Source organism: Triturus cristatus, chromosome 8 (assembly GCF_964204655.1).
Source record: "Triturus cristatus chromosome 8, aTriCri1.1, whole genome shotgun sequence".
NCBI classification, from domain to species: Eukaryota; Metazoa; Chordata; class Amphibia; order Caudata; family Salamandridae; genus Triturus; species Triturus cristatus.
The window spans coordinates 845,977,270-845,992,401 of NC_140591.1; the positions used below are offsets into that span (position 1 = coordinate 845,977,270).

At 42.6% G+C, this 15,132-nt stretch overlaps 1 protein-coding gene across 2 annotated transcripts in view; it reads right to left on the bottom strand.

Moving 5' to 3' along the window:
* Positions 1-15,132, bottom strand: part of EPHA3 (EPH receptor A3) — an 853,417-nt gene that overhangs the window by 796,253 nt on the left and 42,032 nt on the right. For both annotated transcript variants that reach the window (XM_085622346.1, XM_085622345.1), the window contains exon 2: positions 5,133-5,197. In XM_085622346.1, the coding sequence (XP_085478472.1) occupies positions 5,133-5,197 (65 nt within the window). The remainder of the gene's footprint in view (positions 1-5,132; positions 5,198-15,132) is intronic.

Here is a 15,132-nt window from a genome sequence, read left to right on the forward strand (position 1 = left end):
AAAAGGAAATTAGCAGGGATAGGTTTTCACTCTCCCGATATTAAACTTAATGCTGCTCATCACTCCTCCCTTAAATGATAAACACACGAGAAAACAGACTATCATTGCCGTTTTACGCCATGACATTCCGATTCTGCGCTTTATTTACAGTTTCATGGACAAGTTACTTCACACAAACCTGATGCCTTATTACAAGTGCTATAGGCTATAATGCATAATGGAAACATTTTCTGTCACATTTCTGATGCATTTACCAAACTCTTAATTAGACCCTCTGCCTTTTTGGCACACCAATGTACATTTCCTGTTGTTCGACCTTGTGAAACAGAAGATAAGTTCTGAGCACTTCCGGTGGGGCCAAATAGCATCACATGCATCTCAAGGTGTTTAATCCACCTTCCTTACCCCCCATCATCTACTGCTGAGGTTTGTCTACGCTTCCTGTGCCACTGAACCGACTGATTAAAAAGTCAACGCACTTCAATTTCAATCCTCACATATCACTGTGGATTAACCTTGCTATTTCAAAGATATCCCCAAGCACTTACTTTTTTAATAGAAAACCGAGGATGCTGACCCTTTGCCAAAAGAGTGGATCCCAGGCTTCAATTAACTGCTCCAGTGCCAGGCGGAAAGGGAGCTATGATGAATAAGATGACCTTAATATAAAGCTGAGAGTTCTGTAATAGATTAATCAGTTCCATTGATGTTTCTGATTTATGAAAATGCAAAACTCAGCTCTCGTCCCCCTGGATCTGGGAGAATTTCAAGATATCCCCTGATGCAGAGGGACACCAGCAAATGATTGATTTCCAGAGTAATCACTTTGTTAAAATGAAAAGAGCTAAAGCACCAAATGTGAAAGTAAATACTGAGTAATCATCAAAAGATTTGGCTGAGGGGCAGCACACAGACATCTTTTTGTTTGGTATTAAGCAACTCATGTTTGAGATGGCACTGCTGAAATAAAAGTGTACAAATATATCTTGTAATATGCCCACTTCTCTCTGGATCTAGGTTTTCACTACTTCAAATATAAAAAATAGAAAAAGTAAAGAATAACATTTCTTGTTTGTGAGATCACCACATGCTTGTGCAAAGTTTTTGTTACATTGCCACAATCTCGTGAAATTCCTAAAATTCGCATTCTGTGAAGTGGACACGTTTTTACTATTTTCCATAACGTGCAACTTCATGCGATTACAAAAAAGTCTCTAAAATGACGATGCAAGCACTGCAGAGATCCTGCCCGAGGAGGTGTCATTGTTGATCTACTGTTTCTCTATGATAAAAAATCATGTCCTAAAATGATTGCCCTTAAATATGTTACAAAACATATTTTGTTCTAAATAGTAAATCCATAATGTACATGTTTTTAAAATTCACAGTAAACCTAAAAAGTTTTACTTTTATTTAAAATAATTGTTTTGGGCGAGCAACTTCCTAATCTCCCAAAACTTCACCTTTTTTTTTTATAAACACAATTCTGTAATCAGCCTCTATAGTAGGTGTTGCAATGTCAATTTCTAATATATTAGTGCACAAATCTATGTTTGGACAGCTGTCAGTCCTTCTTTACTTGTAACAGTTTTTACTTTCTTTAAATGCATCTAACGTCATCCAACACACAGGCAATTCTAGGCAGCTTTTTATTTCGGGAACACATTTATCAAATTACTTTTAATTAAGTGAAACAATGCCTTTGAATCAAAGATTGCCCTTAGATTTACAGAGCTCAGACACTCATATGTTTGCGATGCAAGGGAAAAATAATCAAATAGCTTGAGTAAAGTGCAGTGTCATTTACTTTGCAGTAGTTTGACTATAACTTTTAGGTGGGGAAAGAGTGAAACAATATTGTGTTTTCAATTAAAAACATATTTCAGAATCCCAAAAGGGGTAATTTGAAGAGAAGTATATATACAGAGAAACCTGCGACTGTGGTCAGGAACTGACAGGCCACGTACTTACACGTTTTATGGTCTTTACTTAACTTTTTTAAAACTGCCACAAAAATGGAGCAAATTGATGTTGCGCCATTTTCCTGCCTTCGCAGTAATGAACAGAATAATCCAATTTTAATCTACTTTTCAAATGTGAAAGATGGGACCAGGAATCATGCATTAGCAGATGATGGGGAGTGGGGGCCTACAAAGAACTGGAGCTTAGTCAAAAGGCATGTGCCTCTGAAAGGACATTAGGGCTGAAGACCAGTCAGTTATATATAATGCATACCCTTATACATGAATTTCTCTGACCCAGTTCACCAAGACATTTGGACCGTTGCACCATTATTCATGTTAGACATTCCTGAGAGGTGAACGACTGTGCCAACTCTGCCACCCTGTCAGAGAGGCGTATCTGTCTGGCAATATCCCAGATTTCCTACAGACCAGTCCATTTGATGCAATATAGCCTGTTAACCAATGGCCCGCAGTCAGACAACGGTATTATGAGACATTCAGAATGAATGATTGATTGATTTTTTATTTGTTGATTAATTAAAACCATTACAAACAAAGACAAAATAAAAAAATAAAAATACAAACCAAACAATTTACCTAATTAAACATTCCAGGATACAATGAATAAAATTGACCACAATCAATTAACTTTTTCCAGTTCGGGATAATTCAAAGTTATTGTTTCATTTTTTTAAATAGTTTACAGTACGTGACAATTTTCAGGGATTAAGTGCACGTGTGCCATTCGATAAAAATAATAAACATTATAAATGGAACATTATCTAAGAATAGTACTCTAAAAACAAACAATTAGTACATTATTTTAAAGTAGTACTATAAAAGCAAACAATTAATTCAGAATGAATGTTAATTCTCCAACTTGAGGAACTGGTCCAAACAATTGTAATCAAGAGACACTGAAATTAAGAAATTATGCAAAAGTTACATTTTCTGCATAATTTTGTATGCGCCTCACATTCCAAAGATTTCATTATCTGTTGCATAATTTGAAGATTGTAATGCACACAAAATGATTCTAGGACAAGAATTTCTCATACTGCAAAATTTAACTGATGAGTTCAGGCATTAAACTGGCACTCATGGTATGAAACTTCTGGCCAGCAAGTATTAATGCCCCCATTTGGTGGAATTATGAAGGGTTTTTTTCCTGCTGTATGATAAAACACCTTACATACGACCAGTTCAAATAATGCTTCTTTCTTTGTCATGAAAAGGTTTTATTTGTCTTTTTGTTCTACTAGAGTTATAATACTGGCACTGCTCACAATATGGCAGTTATTTCAGGGAGACACTCAAGAAACAGTAAAATACCAAACATTGCACCTCTTTTCAAGTTCAGATATTTGTAATTTTACATTGTCTGCCAACGAAAAACTGCATATATAATGTAGAAAACGGTTCTGTGGGCCTATTTGCTGAATGGAAGTGGTGCTTCAAGCAGGCCATCATATGAGCACAGGGTAAACCTACAACTAAAGAAGGTTCTAAAAAATCACAGGAAATACAGACTGAAAGAGGCACACCTCTCATTACAAGCAACCACAGGTAAGGTTATTTACTGCTGAGTGCTGCTGTCAGTGTCTCACACACATTGCTGTACTCTGGGAGTTAGAAGGGCTGGTCTTAACGAGAGTCCCATGTATCTTACCTAGTCTTGGGATCTTTTTTGTGTACCTGTTAAAATGTCACAATAGTGAGATGATACTGCCACAGACTTTTGCCGCAAAATGATCCTTTCCTGGCCTCATAAATCTTTCGACTGTATCGCCCTTTCTGTAGTTATCGGTTGCTGCAGAGATCCAGTGGATCTGAATATAATTACATTTATTTTGATAGTGTTGAGATTGGAAAGATTCCTAGATGAAAGATTGCAAAAAAGAAACCTCCATTATGGAACTTCACGCGGCTAATGTCTCAGTAGTTAAATACACTCTCCTAGCGATCTATCAATATCTTGACAGTCACAGGACAAAATCCTGTGAAACTGCTCTGGTATTTATTCTACAGAGGTTAATAAAAACGACGACCATAGTGTCAATAATCTTAATAAATGTCATTTACAGTGATAAGAAGACCCAGAATCTGCAGCTACGCGAGCCACACAGAAATGCAATTCATTACAATATGATGGTGGTCTTCCCAAATATGGGAGTGTGAGCCAGGATGCACTGCATGGAATACTGCATGTGTACTTTAAAAACGTCATGGCTCTCTGTCCCATCCTGGCACACCTCAGCAAACAGGTAAGCATGGCCTGGAGCCCGAATGTACTTCTTGAAACTAAGCTAGCTTTAATGCATCCCTCTCTGATAACACCCTTCTCTACTTCTAGGAGAGCTTTCCTTCTGCTGTGCTATACTGACCTACTATGGACTATCGATTTCTGCTCTCCACTTTCTGTGTTTCTCAGAGTAAGGAGGTGGTCTCTACTGTGCATTGTCTTTTTCTAATCAGGCTGGTCTTAATGTAGACGTCTTTAAGTGATTTATACTGAGCTCTCCTATGGTGCACTAGGTTTGGCCGGGTTCTCCCCGAAAGTCTAAAGTGATTAAAATAATCTTTTAATTAGCGCCTTTTTTCAAATGTCGCAGGCCTATGTGCTATTTATGCACCCAGAAGAACTGATGCTGCATGTATTGCAGCTACTGGGATGTGTGGCTATACATCCATTCCAAGTTGACTCCTGCAAAATTGGAATAACAGGTAAGTTTCTAATCCAAGTCTTGCTTCTTTTTCCTCATATTAAGGATTTATTTCAGCTCATCGTGGTAGTTTTAATTCTTGATTTGCCTGATAACTCCCATTCTTTGCCGATTCAATATTATAGGCTCATTGGAATGAGGGTCAGAATGCAAAAAATAATGAATGGCTTTCTTTTTGGTAGAACCACATGCTCTCCTGCACAGCTCTTTGTGTTCCCTCCCAGAGAGTTTGCGGAACAATCTCCAGAGATCTTCTTCTCCCTGACCCACCGCTCTCCTGTGTTAACTGATTATCCACCCAAACGCCCCTACTACCACCCTTTTATGATGTGCGATTCACACTTCCTCATGTTTTTACTGCACAGAATGGACAGAAATAATAGTTTAATGTCCGCTGCACAGTGATGCGCAGCCGCCTTTTCCATTTCTCATTGTGAGTACTCACCCCATGCGACGGGTAGGAGATCCAGCCCAGCTCCCCTTGTACCGCTTTAGAATCCAGGAGGCTCACTGCAAGAGAAAAGAGAAGACACAGGGATGAGTTCCTGGATTCCATCTATTTAACCCTGGCTTCACTCTGACATGTTTATTTGGGAGCTTTCATTTGTTCAGGTGGCCCTGCCTCCCAGATCATCAAACAAATTCCGCGGCGTAGCTCATTTACAACGAAACTGAATAACATCAGAGGAGCACAAGCTTTCAAATGCAAACAAACAAGAAATGCCTCAGCTGTGATTCCCTGTGTAAATTAATTACAGACGTTGTGGACATGCTCTGCTGGTTTTGCTGACTGTGTGCCGGCAACATGACAATTTGTGGACTTACTGAATATCTGAAGCTGTGGCGTCTGTGGAATTAAATCTTGGGCGGGGGGTGTATACACACACACACACACACACGCACACACACATACACACACACACACACACACACCTATATATATATAGATAAGTATTACCCAGTGGCGGCCTCCACTGGGTAGTTATAGTTAGGATTTTATTTCCATAGGAAATCCATTTATTGTGTTGCTAATAACTTTGGCCCTGTTTAATGAATCTCCTTGAAACTTTACAAAACGTGTTTTTTTTCACCTAGTTTGCGCATGAAACGTTTTGGGATTATTTGTCAAGCGGGGGCCGAGAATACAAAGGGGGGGGGCTCAAAATGCATTTTCCTCTTTCATTTCCCCATAGGATCTTTACAAACAGCTACAGCCTAAACCGCTGAATGGATATACACCAAATTAGGCCAAAAGCTAGATATAGGTCCACAAATAGTGCTTTTTGCATTTTGGTGTAAATCCGTTCAGTAGGTTTTGAGCAATTAATGCTCAAATACTTTGTATATCTAGGGACGAGGAAGCTCCTTGGATCATGACAGATCTCAAACTGAGATCTGATTGACTGCCACTACTTCAACCAGGAAGTGATGGAAGCCATCTTAGGACTTTGGACTTCCGTACTTGTGTTTTTTAAAGCCCCCACTGGGGTGGACCTGGACCAGGGGGAAAGAGATGTTTATGTTTTGAGGGAGGGGGCATATGTGCACCCCTCCTCAGACCATTTTTGGCCGACCCAGTGAAACCCATCCCCCATGGCCTGGCACATTTTTAAATGGGGCTCATGGCCCCCCCTTCCTAAGCTGATTTTGGCCCCAGGGAGCCCAACCTTCAGGGCCTGCTGCAATTTTTACAGGAAGTGAGCACATAGCCCCCCCCCTTCTGGACCAATTTCAGCCCTAGGGACCGATCCTCCAGGTCCTGGCACATTTTTAAAAGGGAGAGAGTTGCACGTGGTCCCCCTCCTCAGGGTGGTTTCAGCCCCAGGGACTCCATTCCCCAGGATCTGCTGCAATTTTAACACAGAGGTGGCACATGGCCCCCTTCCCCAAGCCACATTTGTCCCTGGGGACCCCATCCTCAGGGCCCATTGCATTTTTTAAGGAGAGGGGGACCATGCGGCTTCTCTCACCAAGCCTCCAAAGGCCCTGGGGACCCAATTCTCCGGGGCCAGAAAACAAAAAAGAAAAAGAGAGGGTGGGCCCCCTTCTCTGACCCCATCCCCTGGGGCTGCCTCAAATGCTGTGCCCCAGGGAGCCCACCCCCAGGACATAGCCATTTCCCTGCCCAGACCGATGCAGGCAGGGAAACCAAGTCCGCTCCCAGCAGGAGGGAGCTTAAAAAATGCACCTGCCCATTGGGAGCAGACTTTAGATATGTTTTCCCTGCCTACAGTGATGGGGTCAAGGAAACAGATTTAAATATTGCTCTTGCCCGCAGGGAGCAGCAGTATTAGCTGCTCCCTGCAGGATGGATCAATACCCGCCCCTGCTGGATACTGGGAACCAGCTGGGGCTGTGGGGGCCCACAGCTCCACCCATGCCTCCCAAAGAGTCTATTGTGGGTGGCCTTGGTGGGCACCAGGGCACCCTCCCTTTTAAAGCGGTGGATCCTGGGGTCCTCAGGCAGGAATTCTGCATGCCCCCCACCCTAAACAATGTGCTGGGCCCCTGGGGTTGGTGTCCGTGTGGCCAAATGCAGCCAACTCCACACTGCATATGGTCTTCGGCCATGCATGGTGGGGGTTGGCTACAAGGCCTAGCCTGTGGATAGCCCTGTGGCCAATGCCCCCAAAGGCAGTCGACCACATGCTGCACCGGGCCATTAGCCAAGTGCGGTGGGGGGTTGCCACAGTGCCTGGCCCTGGGGACCCCATCCTTCAGGGTCTTTTTTTTGTACAATGGGGAGGGGGGCATTGGGCCCTCCTCCCTAAGCCATTATAGGCCCCAGGGAGCATATCCTGTGCCAAAAACACAAAAAAGGGTAGGGTGCCATGAAGCCCCCTCTCTGAGACTATTTAGGCCATGGGAACCCCATCGCACAAGGCCCTTTTAAAATATAAGTTTTATTACATTTGAGGGGGGGCCCTGGCTCCTCTCCCCAAGGCTTGTTAAGCCATGGGGACCCCATCCCAAAGGGATGTTTTTTTTAATTAAGTAGGCGGGGCTGCGTGGCCACCCTCACTTATCCTTGTTAGGCCTTGAGGACTCCATCCGCTAGGGCTGTTTTTTTCAAATTAAAGTGAAGGGGTCAGAATGGCCCCCCTTCACCAAATCTTGTTAGGCCCCCGGAGACCTCATCCCCCAGGGCCACATTTTAAATTAAAGGGGAGGGGGCTGCTCGACCCTCCTCCTCAAGCCTTGTTAGGCACTGGGATCCTCACTCCCCCTGGCCAGTCCTTAAAATAAAGGGGAGGTGGGCCACGCTGCCACCCTCCCTTAGCCTTGTTAGGTCCTGGGGATCCATCTCCCAGGGTCACTCCTTAAATTAAACGGGAGGGGGTCATGCAGATCCCCTCCCCTGGGTCCCTCATTATTAAAGCTGGGAGTGCTGTTGCCTATCTAGGGCACCCACCATGTATTCCCGCAACCCCAGCCGACTCCCCCATGCAAAAGACACATAAATGCTCTACGGAAGGCGTAACAAATAAAACATTCACCCACAGTTAAGAAATCTGAGTTAAATCCATTGTTCTTTTGCTTACCATGCCACCCCATTTTAGACCCAGTCATATGCAAATCAGTCTTGACCCTGCTCCTCATGGAAGCAGTCCAGCCCGAACTCCAAAGCCAGATCCTCCCTGGACCATGAATAAGTATCCTGGGACCGGTTTCGGGGTATCACCCCATCAGCTAGGCTAGCTTGAATCCAGTGGCACAGTGAGCCCAGGACCTACGTCTGGGCACACCCGGCGCAATTAGGGCAAGAAAGCAAAAGACACATAATTAATGGATGGAATGTGGAACAAATTAAACATTCACCCCCAGCGTGCAGCAGGAGCCAGCAGAGGTCCAGCTACTTATGCGGCTTCCTCCAGGCAGGAGCAATAGTTTGATAAGTTACACTGCCCACACTAAACAGACCAAAAGTCTGATCCCAAATGGTGGGAGCATTTTCAAAGACTGTGTTTCTTTACGCATAGTGGGAGTTTTGAAAATGCTCCTGGCAAACTGGAGCAAACACAGTTTTCCCTGCCCACGCCGTTGCAGGCAGGGGAATCGTTGTGTCTTGGAGATTTCTCTAATAAACTGCAATTTGGTTTCCAGTCCTTAGTGCACATATCCTTGTTATTAACTGTAACGTTCACAATGGATATACATATATATAGTACCCAGTGGCAGCTGTCACTGTGTAGCTATAGTTAGGACCTAGTTACCATAAGAAAGTGCATATTGGTTTTTGATTTGCTAAATACTTTTGCTCCGTTTGACAAATCTTCATGAAACTTTCCCCAAAAAGTTAATCCACCTCAGCACCTTCCTGGAATGTTTTGGGGTGATTCACAATGCAGAGCAGAGAAAAAATGGGGTGTAGCAAAAGTTAATTTCCCATTCAATTTCAATAGGGACTTTTGAACAACGCTAATGCCAAAACCGCAGGTTGTAATTACACCAAATTTGTCAGAAAGCTAGGTTTTGACACAGAAAGCTTGCTTTTTTGTCTTATGTTGTGTAAATCAGTTCAGTAGTTTTTGAGAAAATAACATTCAAAATAATTGTATATCTGGGCAGTTAGGCTCACAAGAGTTTCGCAAGAGTCTTACACCTTTTTTCCCTGACGTCATGTCATTCCCATGGATGCAAAATGCTCCTTCGAGTCCCGTAGGAGCTCTCACTATGATTGACTGGCCGCAACATGTGGAGAAATGTGGCAGCTGCCATTTCAGGATAGCGGTACCCTGACCCTCAGACCCCGTAGGAGCTGCTGGCACAACCGTAGGCCCTGTGCAGCAAGGGGATGGCTGCCCATGGGGGAGGGTTAGACGCACCTTCCATATATAAGTATTGAAATAGGAAACACACACATATTTACAAAGTCAGGTTTAAACACTTAAAAAATATCATTGTGTTGCAATAAAAGATATTTGAGTAAATTAATGTGTGTGACAATGAGCAGGGTCAGTTCTTTTGTGTGGCGCCTCCTAGCACATTAAGCATCTGTGGTTGTGGGGTACAAAAGGGGGCAAGGACAAATAGATATGGGGCACAGGCCCCATCTCGCCCTCCTCTAGAGACGCCACTGGTCGAGGAAGTTTGCATTTTTTCTGGAGGACCATAGGAGTCAGGTTCATAAAATGATTGGTCTGGCCCAGGTGAGATGATCCAGTTTTATAATGAGTGTTAAAGAGTAGCTAACAGGACACAGTGCAGTAGGAATATCCACTTTTGGCATTTTTTCAACTTGATCCAATTTAAGGTTGTCAAGTTTTTTTAAATGCAGTTTACGCTTATGGATACACATTGGGAAAACATATGCTCACACACCACGCCCTCTGCTCTCACACTGCTCCATTTCCAATCTCACTGCCCCATCTACTGTCTGCCCCATCTGCTCACATACTGCCCCCTTTGCTTCCACAATAAAACTTTCACTGAACCACTGCTTTCTGCTCCATGCCCTTCCTGTTGACACACTGTCCCTCCACCCTGCCCACACATTGTCACATTTGCTTCCAATTGCTCCGATACACTTCCTACTTCTTCTTCTCACACACCGCCACTTTGCTCAGATCCTGCCCTGTGCTACCTATTGCTTCTCCCTGCCTACACTGTGACCCATCTGCTCACACACAATTCATTGTGGGTCGCAATTTGCAACCCACCTCATTAATATTCATGAGGTACGAAGAATTGCATCCCACTATGATCGAGAATTGATCTATTAGTACTTAAGTCAGTTAGTTAAAAACAAAATGGATCCTGTTAAAGTCAATGCACAATTTGCAACCACTTTTACTGAATAGATACTTAGAACATCTGGACGTAAGCTGTTTTCAGTTCACTATCAGGGACAAAGAAATTGAAGCATATGAAAGGGTGTGCATTTGAGAAAATACAAAGAAAACTCTTGTGAAGCTGACAAAATGGAGATGCATTGAGGTTCGAGTCCTGCACCTGCACACGTGGGCAGGACGACACCACTGTGTCATGGCGAGATACTGGCAAGGAGTAGGAAAGAGGTGAGCACTTCTTGCTAATGGTGAGGTCAATTGTGGCTGGAAGTGGAGGGTGACAGGAACAGGGACTGACAGTAGAATAACTGTGCAGAGCATGTAGGGAAGTGACGCATCAATTATGGGGAGTAGAGCTGAGCATGTGAGTGACTGAATGGGGTAATTTTGTGACATGAACTGGGAAGACCGAGGAAGGTTGAACAATTTGGTGGGTCAGAACAACTAGGCAGACCAATTACGTGGCATATGGCGAACACTAGATTGGGGCACCTATTAACCAGTGTGTTGGGTAAAAGATAGGTTCCTCAACAGATTGTGCCCCTCCCTCTTAGCTCCGTTCTCGCACTTTACTTGGTACTTATCACAGGAATGAGTTAGTGCTGCTGTTTATTTATCACCTTCGTTGTCTCTCTCCAGAATTTTTTTCTAAGGACATGCATTAGCTTTAGGTTTCCAACATACATCAAATATTTATGCTCTTTGTTTAATGTTGTATCCCTGGTTGCCGAGCTGTCTTATGATGTTAAGCTGTCTTTTTACAGTTTTTTTTTTCTTGCACGTTGGATCAAAGTGCTTTATATATTCAAATAAATAAACTAGAGGCATCTCTTGTAAGTCTATGTAAATCACATCGGCATGCAGTGGAGCAGAATACATTTCTAATAACTGTACTACAGATATTTTCCTGCATTGTCTTCTTATCCCGTTTGTGAGCATTATAAGGAGCTATGGAAGTAACATCAGACTTGTATCTGTTGTCAATGAGTGTAACAGTAACACTGTTCTGAAATGAATGTAGTCTAACAGGGAAGTGTTGTTGGTGTTGCTAACTTATTGGCTTATTTGTACGCCTAGTGTTAGCCAACACCTTTGATATGTATAAGATTATATGTATATATAATACACTTACATATAGGATCTTACACCTGCTCCTCTTAGTCCATTGAGGTGTTGTCATGTCATTCATATTTTATTTTCACCCACTACAGCATACAGAATGGGTAATGGGTGAGCCCACTTCAGACAGTGGCTAACTTCACAGTGAATGAGTGCATGCTGGTCTTTCACAAAGCCCGGTCCTAGGATGCTTGTTTCCAGGCCAGGGAGGACCTGGCTTGGCAGTTCGGGCTGGACTGTTCCCATGAGGCACAGGGTCAAGACTGATTTGCATATGGCTGGGTTCAAACTGGAACGGCATGGTGAGCAAAAAAACAATGGATTTAGGCCCAGATCTCTGTACTGGGGTGAATGTATGACATTGTTCTGCATTCTGTCCATCAATTGTTGTTTTTGCATTTGTCACCCCGAGTGGGAAGGGTAGGCCCAGACGTGGGTCCCTTGCTCTCCATGCCACTGGAATCAAGCTATCCTGGCTGAAGAGGGGTGAAACCCCAAAACCGGTCCTGGGATGCTTGTTTCCAGGCCAGGGAGGACCTAGCCTGGCAGTTCGGGCTGGAGTGTTCCCATGGGGGGAAGGACAAGACTGAGTTGCTTATGGCTGGGTCCCAACTGGAATGGCGTGGTAAGCAAACAAATGATGGGTTTAGGCCCAGATCTCTGTACTGGGGTGAATGTTTGACATTGTTCAGCATTCTATCCATCATTTGTTCTTTTTGCATTGGTCTATCGCTAAGAGCACATCCACACAAAGCAGTTTCCTTTACTAGATGGGGCTGCTATGGTACATTGTGATTTATTATGCCAATTGTTTTCTTTTTTTTTGCTTTTAGCCCAGCATTTCCTTAAAAACAAAAAAGACCCATGACAAACGAAGCATTGGCACAGCCAGAAGACTTGCAGCTAACACCTGACCTATCGACTTTGCCAATTCTTGTTTGATTTTAATTTTTGAATTCCCTTTTCCACAACAAAGTTCTCAGTTCTTTCACTTCCCATCTATCCATTCTGAAGTTGTTTCTATAATTTAGGTGATTCACTAAGTAACATGAATAATACTACAAGCAGTAGCTTTCCAATTGGTGTCATGATAAAAATTGAACAAGTGCTCTCGTTAACAATTCAACTCGATTGGCCTTAAAACCCTGGAACTAACAGGAAATTGGAAAGCGATTTGCCACATGTGTATGAACCAGAAACCAAGGGGCAAATCAATTAAAAAAAGACGGCATTACCAGCGAATCATCACTAGAGCACGCTACACTGAATCAAAAATCAATTAAAATATCATTACACAAGAAAGGGGCACTCACATCTCGTTGATTAATAATGCAGAGCAGTGCTTGAATTTATCATTGATAGAAACTGAAAGTAAGGCGTTTATCATGAAAGAAGCAGGCAGAGGGGAAATAAAGGGAGCGTGACACAGAAAATTAAAGTGAGATAAAGGGAGAGGGTTTCCAGGAAATAGAGACAAACAGAAAGGGGTAAGAAACAGAGTGCCATAAACCCTCATGTAGAAACAATTATTGGCAAAGCCGGTAGGTCTTGTCTCTGCAAGGTATTGGCTTTCTCAAAGTTTTAACTGTGCTGTACAGCAGTGTGGCTGATAGTTAAAAAAAAGTGATATGACATGGCCAGTGCTGGTCGTTTGAAACAGTTTATTTTATTACTGGTTGGAAGGGAGAGGGGGAGGGGTGGGTGGCAACACATGGGACAGGTGGAGAGAACAAGCATTATGACGCAGTCAGCAGCGCCCACATCATAGAGATTTTTTTGTAATGGCAGGTGGAGGGGACCAGGCAGTAAAAACATGGGAAGGATTCAACATTCAGTCCGATTATTTTGAATATGCGAATATAAGGTCAAATAATATTTACAACAGATGAAATATTCCAAAAACTGTAACATCTGCAGGGCTTCAGAAACTACAGGATGAATCTATAACAAATACGAAAAATAATTAACTAAGGTACATCAATATGCACTTTTTTATTTTCACCTTTCTGCAATGCTTAGAAAGCAGGGCTTTAGCCCCTTGCTTATCTTTCATCCACCACTCGGCATAATTATGTCAGTACCTGTGTACCCTTGCACATCTTACCTCAGGTCTTCCTTCCCTTATTTTTGTCCTTACCAGCATGCATGCTTCCTATATTCAGTCGCAATCAATTATGATGTCCCATGTTAGTAGCTACTATGACAGCCCCGACCTAGGCCACGATTCGCTTTCCCTAAATCAACCCAACTCCTCATTTGTTGTTTCTGTGTGTTTTTCTTTGCAAGCAAAATCAAACAAATAGACACAATCTTTGGAAGCTCTTGGGATTTTTCAAAAAGAAGCAGCTGCCGAAGAGCACAGGACCATCAGAGACAAGATGTCTGATATGAAAAGTGCCATTTTTGTTGTGGGTCAGTTTGAAACTATGACCTACGTTGCTGCAAAGTTCGTGGATGAAACGTGGAATATTTGACTATGTTGAGAGAATCAATTCCTGATAGTAGTGGAAACGGGTTTAATCAAGAGGATTGGCACCAAGACAAGTAGGCTTCAAGAGGAGGACAGAGTGAACTATTTACCCTTTAGTTTTTCCATGAATCTTCAATTTTCGAATTACATTATCTGTATGTTTAATGTAAAATAATCTGGTGTCCATATAGCTGATGTCTTGTCATAATATACAGGATAGAATTGCCATTGAGATCAACAGTACTGCCAATTGTTGTCCTAATGGTCGATAACGTGAGTGAGCGAGTGAGTGAGCGAGCGAGCGAGTGAGTAGTGGTGGTTGTAGTGTCCAGTGTCAATCTCCAAACGTTGAATACAGTAGAGATGAAACCATCACTGAACTTTTGAAAGTTTTGGACTTCCTTCCATCAGAGCCTTGAGCAATTGAGTGATAAGGGCCTCTACTTACTACCAAAGACCCATTTTCTTAATGTCCGTTTAGTTTCTTATAATTTCTGCTATTCAGATTATACTTTGGTTGTGGTGTATACAGTAATGCCTTCTTCAGAGCTGATCAAGACAGCGATTTATAAGTTAACACAATGGCAATACAATCGCAATGTTATGGGTTGTAGTAAATGAATATTTTTGTCCCTGATCCCAACGGTTTTATTGATGATTGTTATAGTGTTTACCGTTATTAAAATGGGTTAGGAGTGCTATGCAATAATTTTAAATTAAAACAGTTAAACAAGCGCTATATACATATAAATGCAATCCCTTCCCTCTTCTATCCCTCCATTGTCCTTTTTCAATCCAAATAAGAGACCAACATGTCCACCGCTGAAATTGATTTCATATTTCCCTATATTAGTTCACCACTAATCCTGTTTGGTTTCTGGACTAGCGTGCTACCTGCCGAAAAGCGTTTTAACACCTCATCAGGGGTAGCAAGCGCTATATAAATATAAATGCAAACCCTTCCCTCTTCTATCGCTCCACTATCCTTTTTCAATCTAAATAATAGACTAACGTCCAGCACTTAAATTATTTTCATATTCCCCTATACTAATTTCCCCACTAATCCT